This window comes from Coffea arabica, chromosome 2c (genome assembly GCF_036785885.1).
Source record: "Coffea arabica cultivar ET-39 chromosome 2c, Coffea Arabica ET-39 HiFi, whole genome shotgun sequence".
Taxonomy (NCBI): Eukaryota; Viridiplantae; Streptophyta; class Magnoliopsida; order Gentianales; family Rubiaceae; genus Coffea; species Coffea arabica.
The window spans coordinates 10361326-10375565 of record NC_092312.1 but is presented as its reverse complement, the minus strand read 5'-3'; the positions used below and the strand labels follow the sequence as shown (position 1 = coordinate 10375565).

At 37.8% G+C, this 14240-nt stretch overlaps 2 protein-coding genes across 3 annotated transcripts; both read left to right on the top strand.

Moving 5' to 3' along the window:
* The first annotated feature begins 482 nt into the window (after positions 1 to 482).
* On the top strand, positions 483 to 4398 carry LOC113725882 (G-type lectin S-receptor-like serine/threonine-protein kinase At4g27290). Of its 2 annotated transcripts, none has more exons than XM_027249291.2 (7): positions 483 to 2087; positions 2181 to 2300; positions 2744 to 2883; positions 3164 to 3374; positions 3497 to 3734; positions 3844 to 3994; positions 4090 to 4398. In XM_027249291.2, the coding sequence occupies exons 1-7, from the start codon at positions 797 to 799 to the stop codon at positions 4390 to 4392; spliced, it is 2454 nt and encodes an 817-aa protein (XP_027105092.1). In that variant the 5' UTR covers positions 483 to 796; the 3' UTR covers positions 4393 to 4398. The 2 variants fall into 2 exon arrangements, with proteins under 2 accessions (XP_027105092.1, XP_027105091.1); XM_027249290.2 differs by having other exon boundaries at positions 2738 to 2883.
* Positions 4399 to 5579: 1181 nt separating this feature from the next.
* Positions 5580 to 10835, top strand: LOC113725883 (G-type lectin S-receptor-like serine/threonine-protein kinase RKS1). Its single transcript, XM_027249296.2, has 7 exons — positions 5580 to 6957; positions 8473 to 8595; positions 8883 to 9079; positions 9174 to 9384; positions 9649 to 9886; positions 10043 to 10190; positions 10315 to 10835. Exons 1-7 carry the CDS (start codon positions 5643 to 5645, stop codon positions 10633 to 10635), a joined length of 2553 nt encoding a protein of 850 aa, XP_027105097.2. The 5' UTR covers positions 5580 to 5642; the 3' UTR covers positions 10636 to 10835.
* Positions 10836 to 14240: the final 3405 nt, after the last annotated feature.

Sequence of the window (14240 nt, the reverse complement as noted above, 5' to 3'; positions counted from 1 at the left end):
TTATAAATGTATGATACACTAATCCCGTGTGATCTTATATTTTATCATATAAACTCTTATAATTTTCAAAATATACACTTGACTCTCCTTGCTTAATAAACCATTTTCTACTTTATATAAGAGTATTTTTTATATTTTAGGTGATTCCGTTACAAATGATCATTTCCATTACTTTGATACTTTAATCTAAATCATGGAAGGGTTATATATAATTTTTGAAATCATAAGAGAGTTATATAAAAAAATATTAAACCATAGGAGGGTAAAGTGTAATTTGCCCAGAAAAGAAACCTTATGGAAGAAAACCTTATTGTTGTGGGACTTGACTAACGGTGAATTGAGCGGAGTTGGCTCTTTTAATTTTGTTTCGTTTTATTTTTTTCCTTGCTACCCAAAATGATGCCGCCTATCTTCTTCGCATCTCCCCCCGTCTATGTTTTAATGTTGTGCAGATTAATCCTGTCCATCAACCGCACCCTATACCAACCGCATTGGCATTGTTTTCCTTTTAACTGGGTATTGAGGGGATACTACCAACTACTGAGTACCCATCCGGCTTGACTGATAAAGCTCCAATACCATCCTTGTCTATCAGACTTTAAGTAAAGATAGAGCTTAGTTCAAAGCCAAAAAGCAATAAATTGACAGTTTTTTCCTTTTTTCCCACTGTACCATTAATAATGCCTCAGCCATTTCTGAAATGGATGGCCTTAAGAATCGGTCTCTAGCTTTTGAACTGACGATAACTTCCAAGTTCAAGCACAGTTTGATGACTGCTCACTAGATAAGCAGCATCATGCAGTTCGCTAGACGCCATCTCTTCTACATACTGTGCCAGATTTCTTTTGCGGTTTTGTATCCAACAACAACATTGGCAGCAAATGACAGGCTCAGTCAATACCAACTTTTCAATGATAGCTCCAGCTTAACATCTGTAGGCAAGAAATTTAGGCTTGGTTTTCTTACTCCTCCAAACTCTAATTTACGGTACCTGGGGATATGGCCTAATGATATCCCAGTACAGACTGTGGTTTGGGTTGCCAATAGAAACTCTCCTCTGAATGATGCATCTGGGATTTTGAAGATTGGAAATGATGGCAACTTGATACTTGAAAATTCCCAGGGAAAAAAGGCATGGTCTACAAATATCTTAAATATATCCACGACAGCTACCCAAGCGCAGCTTCTGGACTCGGGAAATCTCGTTCTTCGGTATGAAAGTGATACTAAATCTGATCAGACCTATCTTTGGCAGAGCTTTGATCATCCTTCAGATACACTTTTAGCTGGCATGAAACTGGGATGGGATATTAGAAATGGCTTAAACAGGAATTTAACATCTTGGAAGAGTGCAGAAGACCCTTCTCCTGGGGAATTCTCTTTTGCTATTGATCGCGGCATCTTTCCCCAATTCTACTTGAAAAAGGGAACGAGAAAGATATTCCGAAGTGGATCATACGATCTTCAAATTTTAAATGGAACTTCAGTGAGACCAAATGTTTTCTTCAAGCCCAAGTTCATATCTACTCCAGAAGAGGCTTACAGTGAGTTTGATCCAAATAACGAATTCTCAATTGTAGTTTTGAGTTATACAGGAACCATTGGATTCTTCATTTGGGACGACAAAAGCCTTGTGTGGTTTGACATACGCACTCATCCTGGTGAAACTTGCGAAAATTACGACAGCTGTGGTCCAAATGCTATATGCACATCATACACTTCTCAGCCCTGCAGCTGTTTAACAGGTTTCGTGCCTAAAGCTCCAGAAGATAGTAATATGCTTGTTTCATCACACGGTTGCATTAGGAAACACCCCTTGAACTGTCCACAGAATGAAGGATTTCTTAGGATGACTGGAATTAAAATACCTGACACGGTGCCCTTCAATATCTGCTCTAATATGAACCTCGATGATTGCCAAAAGGAGTGTTTAAAGAATTGTTCCTGCACAGCTTATTCCACTGGAGACTCCAGTGGAGGTGAGAATGGTAATTGCTTGCTCTGGTATGAGGATTTGTTCGATTTACAAAGGCATGATTCCTTCAATCGTCTGACTTTTCATGTCCGTGTTACAGCCGAGGATATTGGTATTATTTCTGTATTCTAGCAGTATTTCTTCTATATACATTTGGAGATGTTCCTTTTTCTAGCGGTGACATTTTGACCATGTCTTGTTGTAGAATCATCGTCACATCCTAAGAAAAAACGCCTCATGATGGTAACAATTCCTGTGTCTGTAACATTTCCGATGCTTATTGGAACCTTATATCTTGTCTGGAGAAAAAAATTATACAGCAAAGGTAACTTTCCCATTTCCTTGACTATGTCTTTCCTACTTTTTCTCTTGATTTGTGTCAGGGCCACGAGGTCCTAACGTTTCAGGCTTTAGACCCTGAATCTGACAGTCAATTTCCTTCTGTGACTGCCATATGATTTACCAAAATGATGTATTACACGGGATTTTGAATTATTAATGTCAACAAAATTCACACTACTGTTTTCCGGTGGCAGAAACAAATTTGTACATCTGTATAGAATTTTTTAAGAACTTTGCTGCGGCATTTCAATTTTTAACTCTTATATTGGCATATAAGTAGTACACAGTTTCATATAAACACACTTACACGGAACCTTGTTGACTGTGGTTATCTGGTAATTCTTTGATGTGTTTAATCTAATGTGAGATTCCAAGGCCCTTTTCTATGCTACTTTTGGTCTATTGTTGAACAAACTGCAGTTGTAGGAAGAAAACCTGAGCCCAGATCTAGTAGTATGGGAGAGCTCAAATCACCGACTTTTGATATGATTAGCATTGCAGAAGCAACCAACCAGTTTTCTGACTCAAACAAGATTGGTGAGGGTGGTTTTGGACCTGTTTACAAGGTATACTAAAACAAGCAACTGCATTAGCTATTCTTAAGAAATATAAAGGGCGGGAGTTCATTGGGCTCATATAGACAGGGAGCTGTAAAATAGATAGAGAGATCCACTGCAATCAATCCTGGACTTGTCATCATAAACAAACAGGAATGTTGTTTTTCTTGTAGTTACCACACACCGTCCACAGAGAGAGAGAGAGAGATCAGAGGTCTAATTCAATGTACAAATAACTGTGCACATTGAACAGGAATGACACTTTGGAAAACTTTTCCGCAATTTACAGGGCCAAATTGCAACAGGACAAAATATTGCAGTGAAGAGGCTCTCCCTAAATTCCAAGCAAGGGCTGACTGAGTTCAAAAATGAAGTTAGCTTGATTTCCAAACTTCAACATAGGAATCTAGTTAGACTTTTGGGATGCTGCATTCATGGTGAAGAGAGGATGCTTATTTACGAATACATGCCCAATAAAAGCTTGCACAACTATATTTATGGTTAGCAATCTCAGACTCTCTTGCTTATTGAATTCCACTTGAAGAAACAGAAATTCTGTTTTTCCTGATGCCCTCCTCTATATTAGAAGGCTATCTGGTCATCTGATTAGAAGTTGCCGCAGATTGTACCACAAGGAAAGAGCTTACATGGATGAGGCGATTTTACATTATTATTGGGATTGCCCGGGGGCTTCTCTACCTTCATAGAGATTCAAGATTGAGGATCATTCACAGGGACCTGAAAGCTAGCAACATTCTTTTAGACAGTGAGATGAATCCCAAGATTTCTGATTTTGGGATTGCAAGAGCTTTTGGAGAGGAGCAGCTTTCAGCCAAAACCACCAGGGTTATCGGGACTCAGTAAGCATGCTTATCGTTTCTTTGATAATCTACCTGGCCTTAAGAGTCTTCCTTGAGCGAACACTTCTTTCTTCGTTTGTGACTTCTAACACTCTTTAAACATACATAGTGGTTATATGGCACCTGAGTACGTGACCAATGGGCTATATTCAATGAAATCAGATGTCTTCAGCTTTGGAGTATTGCTCTTGGAAATAGTTAGTGGCAGAAGGAACAGAGATTTCTATCATCCTGATCACAACCTTAATCTATTGGGACATGTAAGCTCATAGATTTTCCTTCCTACAGACAAATAATCTGTGCATATAAAAAAAAAAAAAATTCCGTTTATCTGTTGTTGAACTATGCTCGTCAGGCCTGGAAAATCTGGAGTGAGGGGAAAGCTTGCCATCTAATAGATGAGCTGATGGAAGAGTCATTTAACAGAGTAGAGGTAGAAAGATGCATCCAAGTAGGCCTCTTGTGTGTGCAGCGCTGCCCTGAAGACAGACCAACCATGTCCTCTGTGGTGTTGATGTTGGATAGTGCGAATATGGTGCTACCCCATCCCAAACAGCCTGCAGGTTTCTATGGTGAGAGGAGTATGTACGATACTGAAGATCCAGTCGAAAAACGCCCAACCAGTGACGTAACTGTCACTGTACTCGAGGGTAGATAACCAAAATTCATTGCAACTTTTACCATAGTTGTACGCAGAGTGCAACTATTGTACTTTTATGTGATCTAATGTTCATGTGTAGTTTTGACTATGAATTTCAAGAATATCACTTTAAGGAGAAATGGCAAGTGACTGATACAATTGCAGAAAAAGCATTTGTGCTTCTAAATTAGAAAGGGAGAGGAGAGGAGAGGAGAGGGGGGGGCTGCAGTAATTTCCCATATTTTAATCAAGTTTTTTATGGTGATCTTAAGCAAAAATGGATTAAATGGTGCAAAAGTAACACTGAGAGGCAAAAGTCAGTACTAAAGGAAACAGATACATCGAATTTAATGTGATTCTGACTCTTCAACGTTTGATGGACACTTGTTCTAATGCGAAATGCAAAATCAAAGGTAAATACGTGCACATTACATTACCATACGTCCTCTTTTTTCTATTTCACAAAATGCTACCTTTGTACTATACCTGCAGAAACCGGACACTTGAGTAAGTTTTTTTTTTTTTTAAGTTGAAAAATCTACCAGCTGGTACCAATGCTTCTGTGGTACGTATCAATCAATTAATTAAATATGATGAACCTCATTGCATTAATTAAAGAGAGGCTTATGATTATCACCGTAGCATTGAATACTTGATACTAGCTCTTTGGAAATTTCATACTTGCTGCCAATACAAAGCCCAAAAATGATGTCAATAGTAAAAGTTACTAAAAGAAACTCTAAAACTTTCAAAAAAAAAAAAAATTCAGTAGACTCTAATGTCAGTCATAAAGGGAGAAATGGATTGGGTGGCGAGAGTGAGAGAGAGTCTAAATAAAAGGTCTCGTATCGAGCCCTTTCACTTATATTATAAAAAAAAAGTATCGTTTGTGAAAATATCAGCATAAACCTGATCATAGATATCTCACTACCTTATAGTCGGACTACTTCCCTCTCCATATCTTATGAGCACTTCAGAAAGGAATTTAGGAAAGCACACCTGAACTTGCACGGGCGTCCTGCTTAGTGCTTAGTATTAATACTTTGCAGAATACAGCTCACAATATCCAAAGTAAAGAGGTCAAAATGTTGGTGAACTCGTGGGAACCATTTTTTCAATTAGCATGCTGCCTATGTTTCAAGAATCACCTTAAATACTATTTTGATTTTGTTTTATTTAAATTCTGTTTTCTCAACCACTTGAACACATGTAATTGACGAGTCTATATACAAAAAGTGGCATCCCAACACTCCCTTTCAAACTTCCAAATGCAAAAGGCAAGAAGCCTTGAAGGAACCATGCAACACCAGAAAAGGTACTTGTTGGCTTCTCTCCTCCTGATTCTTATCCGGTATTGCACTTCCAAGGACTCCATCACACAAAACCAATCTTTCAAAGATGGAGATCTTTTAGTGTCTAGTGGAAACTCCTTTGCTTTTGGTTTCTTTAGCCCTGGAATTTCTGGAAACCGATATCTCGGCATCTGGTACAACAAAGTTCCAGAACAAACTGTTGTCTGGGTAGCCAATAGGGACAGTCCCGTAAATGGCACCAATGGAGTTGTATCCATTGAAAAATCAGGAAATCTTATTCTACGCGATGAATCCAGCAACCTTTTGCTATGGTCCACCAATGTTTCAGGCATGTTATCCACTAGCTCTTCTTCTGTTCAGCTCACTGAAACAGGGAATTTGATGTTGTTTCAAGATCAAAGCAGAAGCATTGTAGCATGGCAAAGTTTTGATTTTCCCACTAATACTTTGCTTCCTCACATGAAACTTGGGGTGAACCGGACATCTGGATTTAAGACAGTCCTGACCTCTTGGAAGTCACAAGATGATCCTGGGACGGGTGATTTTCGTTTCAACATGGAGCTAAATGGCTCACCCCAATTCTTTTTGTACAAACGATCAGACCGGCTATGGCGAACAGGGCCATGGAATGGGATCCAATTGAGTGGAGTACCAGACATGACTTCAAAGTTCATCTTCACAGTTAGCTATGTCGATAATAATGATGGAGTTAGCCTCTCCTATAGTATTCACGATCCCAATATTTTTTCTAGATTAGTATTAAATGAATCAGGGACCATGGAGAGGCTAACTTGGCAAGGAGGTGAGCATAGCTGGGTCAAATTTTGGTCTGCCCCCAGGGATCAATGCGACTATTACAGCCATTGTGGCACATTCAGTGACTGTGACCCTTACAATTTGGGTGAATTCGAGTGTAAATGTCTTCCAGGTTTTGTGCCTAAGGTGAAAAGTGAATGGTATCTGAGGGATGCAATCAATGGGTGCACCAGAAAGCAAGGAGAAAAGACGTGCGGAAACAGCACTGACGGATTCATAAAATTGACCTTTGTGAAGGTTCCTGACACTTCAAATGCTAGAGTGAATGAGGGTGTGGGATCAAAAGAGTGCCAGGATTTGTGCTTAAGAAATTGTTCATGCACAGCTTATGCAAGTGCTAATATCAGTCGTGGCGGAAGTGGCTGCATCACTTGGTACGGGAACTTGATAGATATCAGGCAGTTTTCCAATGGAGGCCAGGATGTTTACATCAGACTTACAGCCGCGGAGTTAGGTAAGCTGTCAATTTTCTTTATCAATTGTTCATCTACCAATCTTTGTTGTTTCTTGTTTAAATTCCCATGAAAGGAACTCAAAAGTGAGAAAATTAGGAGCACTAGATTTCGTCAGTTAGTTAGCTAGAGACGATTCAATCACATTTTGACATCAAGTCAATGACGAATTCATTACTGATAAAAACGTACTCCATACACGAATCAAAAGTGATATGGAAAAAGGAAAAATGGACTCGGAGTCAAGCCCGGCAGTCAATGTTTCGCGACTTTCTTTCCTCTGAATGATTGACATCCTAGGAAAGGAGATAGTTAAATATTGAGTAAAAAACTTGGGGAGTCTTTAAAATATTGTGATTGTCTACTTTTTGATCCCTTATCTAAAATTTGTTTTCGATTGGTCCTTAAACAATTAAAATTGCATATTTTAAGGATTTTTAGTGACTTTAAGCATAAATTTAGCTGGATTTAAAGGGTATTTTGATCCGTTTACAATTGAAGTATCAGGACTAGTATCCCTAAAAAGAGGCGGCCCTTCAATTGCTTCAAAACACCGTTAGATTTTCTTCAAAAAATCCTGTAAAAAATCGAGGATTGCCTCTTTTTAGGGCTTTTTTTTAAGGATAATCATCATAGGGGAGACACTAGTAATCATCAGCAAGAAATAGTTAGAATCTCTGGGAAATCAGAAGAAGAAGAACAACTAAGAGGACGGATGGAGGTGGAACAAAAGGAAATCAAGGTGAAGAGTTTGGTGGGGAATAGATCAGGAGAAGCAAAATAAAGGAAATTGTTGTGTGATGTCCCTTCAAAAATACTTGCTCTCCCTGCTAGAAAACTTTCTTTTGTTGGCTGTATAAACTTCCGATGTGTCAACAGCCTCTGCGACTCCACCATTCCGATGAGGACCACCAACACATTCTCTCCATGTCTAATATTCCTGGAAAGATCAAGAGGACTCTACAGCTTTGTTGATTCCAAGTGGAATGCCAAGTACTCTTTTTCAGTTCCCAAGGCACTAAAAGATCATGCAATCTGCTATTCCAAGGAGGATTCATTGCTAATGGACAACGAATCATCCGTTGCTACCTTTAATCCAATAACAAAAGAGACACTCCAATATCCATATGTACAATCTATTGGCTATGCATTTTCAAGTTTCATTTTTACACCCTGTCCTTCTTCTTCTTCTTCTTCTTCTTCAGATCCTTTAGCAGTCGTTGAAGGATTGCCTTTTTTTTAGGGTTTCTAATGCTGGTGCCATTACTTTAATTGTGAACTGACAAAAAAGCCCTTTAAATCCGGCTAAATTTATGTCTAAAGTCACCGAAGTCCTCAAAGTATGTGATTTTAATTGTTTAAGGGCCAATCAAAAGCAAAATTTAGATAAGGGGTCAAAAATAGATAACGACAATAGTTTAGGGACTTCCCAGGTTTTTTAATCTTAAATATTTACAAATTGGACTTGTTTGCAACATGCTGAGCTAATCAATTGAGTGGTCTTTCCATCTTTGCAGCTGAATTTCTAAAGAGTTCAAAGGACTCGCGGAGCAAAAAGTTGGTAATCATTGTTGTAGCATCTGCAGCAGGAGTTCTCATACTGCTATTTTTGTCATGGGTGGTACTCAAGAATAGAAAAGGTAAACAAATTACTTTGAATTACAATAATGCATTTGTATCTTTCTATTGCAAGATCGATTTGGCAGTAAAATTCTGCTTCATAGATATACATACTTAAAAGCTCAGAAATTTCTGATCTTTTCTTCAAAGTTCAGGGTACAAAAAATCATGACACGATGACTTTAAGCTTCAAGATTTTGACTTCAATCCTAATTAGAGAACTAAACCAACCATTACCGATTAGAATTTTTCTTCTAATTCTCTGAATTCCATTATGACTTCTTGAAATGCTTGTGTATAAGGGCAGGTAAAAGACAGTACATCAAGCGGCTGCTCAGCTTTAACATTAGTCCAAGACCGTCCTACGGAGCTTCTTCAACAACAAAGGAAATAGATGAAAATACAGATTTGTCGGTTTTCGACCTAAGAACCATATCTTCAGCAACCAACAATTTCTCCCTTGCTAACAAACTTGGAGAGGGTGGATTTGGAACAGTTTACATGGTGACTTCTCCTTGTCCATGATAAATTCAGTTTTCCATTTGTTTTGCTACCTTCTGGACAAGATAACCTATTGGTTTCTAGATTCTAATTTCAGGGTCGACTGCATACTGGTAGAGAAATAGCTATCAAAAGATTGTCAAAAAGTTCAGGACAAGGGATTGAGGAATTCAAGAATGAAGTTACACTGATAGCAAAACTACAGCACAGGAATCTTGTTAAGCTTTTGGGATGTTGCATCCAGCAAGATGAGAAAATGCTAGTTTATGAATACCTGCCAAATAAGGGACTCGACAATTTCATCTTCGGTATGCTTCTATCAGCAGTACTATACTCATCTTGTGCATACGTGGTCGCACATTCTCATTTTCTGAAATTGAAAAACATTTGGTACAAGCACAAAACGATGATAACTTTCTACAATTCGGAAAAGTGGCATTGCATGCCGCCCTATATTTGTTCATCAATCTTCCTTCAGCCTTGAGAAATTATTTTTCACCCCTCAATTTGAATAAGAATTATGTTAAGATGCTGAATGAAAATGTGATGGATAGTCGATATGCATTGTCCAGATAAAGAAAAAGCTGCATTGCTCAATTGGAGAAAACGCTTTGAAATAATACTAGGCATTGCTCGGGGACTTGTGTATCTTCACCGCGATTCGCGATTAAGAATTATCCACAGGGATCTGAAAGCAAGCAATGTTTTACTAGATGCTGGTATGGAGCCAAAAATATCAGACTTTGGCATGGCTAGAATATTTGGAGCAGGTCAAATGGAGGCTAACACAAACAGAGTGGTGGGAACCTAGTAAGTGTTCTGATTCTTTTTTTTTTTTTTAAATAGTCAGCTACTTCTGAGTCTGATCATCAGTTTGCAGAGTACTGAAGTTGGAATGAATACTAATATGAAGAGATTACTTGCAATAGCATAGGACTAATTAATATGATATATGTGTGATTGCAGTGGGTACATGTCACCAGAATATGCAATGCAAGGGCTCTTTTCTGATAAATCAGACGTTTTCAGTTATGGGGTTTTGCTCTTGGAGATTATCAGCGGCAGAAAGAATAGCAGTTATTTCCATGATAACGCTATCAATTTGATTGGATATGTAAGCATGCTTGCATAATTCTGCAGTCATGAAATCTAATTCGATGACATGGCTAACATATTTATGATTGACGAAAAGGAAAACTCTCTGTTTTTTGATATATGTGCTTGATTCTACGCTTCAGGTTTGGGATCTGTGGAAAGAAGATAAGGCCCTGGAAATAGTTGATCCATCAATGAGGGACTCGTATAATCAAGATGAAGTACTGAGATGCATTCAAATTGGCCTTTTGTGCGTTCAAGAACAGGCGAGTGATCGGCCAACCATGTCCCAAGTACTTTCCATGCTATCAAATGGAACGGCGCTGCCTTCAGTTTCTCCTAAACAGCCTGCATTTGTCATAAAAAAAGTTAATAATGGTAGTAATCTTCCATATTCGTCATCTGCAAGCATAGGAGCTGTATCGGTCGATGAAATGACAATTACTTTGATGCAAGCTCGTTAAGAATTCATTTAAATTGTAATAGAATGTGCAGTGGCATGCATGCTTGGTGAATATTTGGACCTGTGGATGTATAGTTCTTGAGATTAGATTTGATCCTAATAATTCATGCACCAAGTTATGTGAGTGAACAATATCTATAACTACATGAACAATATTGAGACAATATTTGGACAGTCATTGTGATGGTATGGCTCACTGCATCTAATTGGGAAATTTTAATAGTGATTGCAGTTCTACCCTACTTCAGGCCACATCGAATCGACAATTGGATATTGTCTTTTCCATTTTGATTTGGATTGCAACACTTTCTTAACTTCTCAACTATTTTCAACTGAAAAATTTTGCTACCCTTTTTCCTAGAGGAATTTCTGTCCGACCCAACTTTAAATTTATGATGCGAGATTATTAGGATAAATTTAGTACTGACATATGGATCTCTTGATGTTGGTTATTTGAAGTATAAACAAAGATATCAAGACTATATTGAGGGCCAAAAAAAAAGGAACTTAATTTCTTCATTCATCAACACCCTATTTATAGTGTTTACAAAGAAACAAACTAAAACAATTTCAGCTAACAATTCTCTAGAAAATCTCAACAAAAACTATTTGATAACATGATTTTCTACCTAGCAAATCTTAACTAAAATATTTGTTATCAAACCAATATGATTTTGATTAGCAAATATCCTAACAATAAGACTTATTCTTCTACCAACTAAATTATTCTGATATCAAACTTAATCTGATAAAATCTGTAGGAAAAGTTGGCATATCTCAACACCCCTCCTTGCCACTTTTACTGCAGATCCCCAACTGTCTTCTTAGGCATTCAAACCTTGTTTTGGACAAGGCTTTCGTAAAAATATCTGCAATCTGATAATCAGTCTTGCAATGAACTAGAACAATTTCTTCATTCTTTTGAACCTCTCGAAGAAAATAATATTTAATTTTGAAGTGCTTAGTCTTCCCATGAAACACTGGATTGTTGGAAATAGCTATAGCAGCTTCATTATCAACAAAAATTTGAGTAGCCTCTTGTTGAACTTGATTTAGATCAGCTAACAATTCCCTAAGCCATAAGGCTTGATTAACAGCAGTCGTAGCAACAACATATTCTGCCTCAGCGGTAGATTGAGTTACCACATCTTGCTTCTTGGAATTCCATGAAAAACATCCAGAACCCAGGTTGAACAAGTATCCAGAAGTGCTCCTCATATCATCATATGAATCAGTCCAGTTACTATCTGAATAGCCATGTAACTCCAATTTTTCTGATTTTTTGAAACAAACTCCAAAGTTAGCATTGCCTTTGACATACCTGAGTACTCTTTTTGCAGTTTTGAAGTGCAACTCACTTGCACAATGCATAAATCTAGACAGTAAACTCACAGCATACATAATATCAAGCCTTGTTGCTGTAAGATACATCAAACAACCTACAAGACTTCTGTACAGGTCTTCATCAACTTTGGCAGCTCCATCATCTTTACTAAGCTTCTCATTCTCAATCAATGGAGTACTAATTAATTTGCAACTTTCCATATTAAACTTTTTCAACACATCTCTTGCATATCTGTCTTGACTTATGAAGATTTCTTGTTGAGATTGAATAACCTCCATGCCAAGAAAATAGAACATCTCTCCCAAGTCTGTCATTTCAAAGACTTGCTTCATCTGCTCCTTAAACTGATTTACCAAGATTGGTTTACTTCCTGTGACAAGCAAATCATCAACGTATAGTGAAATAATTGTAGACACCAAATTTTTGTCAATTTTTAATATTTTCCCAGGATTTTTCTATTTAATAAGTTATTTATTTTCTTGTATTTTAATGTACATTTTCTCATTTTTTGCAGGTTTGCTTTACGAAAAGAGAAAAAAAAAAAAAACAACAAAACAACAAAAATCAAAAAATCATTTTGATCATTTTGTTTCACCAAATTAACTATTAACCCATTTCACACTCAATGACCATGGACTTGTCTTTTCATTAATTGAGAAAATCATCATTTTGGAAGATTCAGCACACAAGCTCCATTTTGGCTACAAGACATCTCTCGGCTCTCTCCAGGACAGAAGAAGGAAGAAAGGAAAAAATTTTCCCTCCCTCTCTCGGCTAGCTCTTAACAGACGAGAACAAAAACCAAACAAAAGAAAAAAAAACTACTTCCTCAATCTCCTCTCTCGGCTCTCACGGAGACAGGCCAAAAAGAAAAAAATTCTCCACTCTTCCTCCCCCAAAAATACATCCCTCGGCTCTCTCTAGTTTCAGGAGACCAAAAAGACAAGTCACAAAAAGAAAAAAAAAGCATTCCAATCCCTCTGGACTCACTTGGCAGAGGCAAAAAAAAAAAAAAAAGAAACGCACAAGAAGAGGAAGGGAAGCACTCGGATTTTTGCAGCCTGACCCCTCACTCTCCCTCTCTCGGACTTGGGCGGAGGAAACAAACAGAATTCTCGATTCCATCTCAACCTCACACACACCTACATTGAGGTATTTTTTTTAGTTTTTGTCTAGCACATTAAATCAATGCTTCATTGTTTAGTTTTCTTTCATTTCTGCTGGCTGCCTCGTATTGTTGTTGTTGCATTGCTGAAAATTGGGAAATGGCATGAACTAGATGAAGGAAAAGGAAATGATGTCTGTGAATGCATATTAATTGTTTGAAAAAATGCCAAAAAAGATTTTTAGGGACTGTTTTGCCTTAATGTAGTCTTTTGTTATTGTTTTCTGGTTAGTTAAAATCATAGTTGTATTATAGAGGTTATAAGGAGTATTGTAATATTTTTTTTATGATTTTTGGTGAAAGATTTGGGTGTTTTAAAAAATAAAAACTGGACTGTATTTTGACTTTTTGGCCACTTTCAGATCATCTTTTGTAAAAACTAACTCCGGAAATGAAACCTACGCGAAAAATCGAGTGAGGGGGTGTATTTTGAGGATTTTTGGTAACCGGAGAGGTCACCGGCGGTAGCGGTCGGCGGCGGCGGCGCCACCGGCGACCACCATGGCCGCCAGCTGAAGCTTCAGCTCGCCTGGGAAGAAGAAGAGACGGAACGAACGGGGAAAAAAGAAAAGAGAGAAGAAGAAGAAAAAAAAAAAGAAAGAAAAGAAAAGAAAGAAAACGGTTTGGGCTAATGTTTTTTCTTCGGTTGGGCCAGGAGTTAGTTTTGGTTGGGTTTTGGAAATGGGCTTTGGCTTATTTTTTCTTTTGGATTTCGGATGGGCCAGGAGGCTGGAGCCCATGCATTTCTGGGTCGGGTTTGAGTGATAAAATGACGGGCTGGCCTGCTCGTTTCTATGGATTTTCGGTTGGGCTTAGGTAGTTTTCGGCCCAAAGAAATAAATAATGGCCCAATGGCCTTTTTCTCCCCAATCAGAAATCAAATTTTGCACTTTAGCCCCTGATCTCTGGAGTAGTTCACTTCGGCCCAGAATATTTTAAATTCCTTTCACTTAGGTACTTAATTTAATTGCACTTTGGTCCTTGAATTTTATCTTTCATTTAATTTTGACCCTTAAACTTTGGAAAAATATAACTTCTGTCCCTAAAAGTTTTCAATCTTTGCAATTCAGTCCCTGATGAATTTTGACTCTCTTTA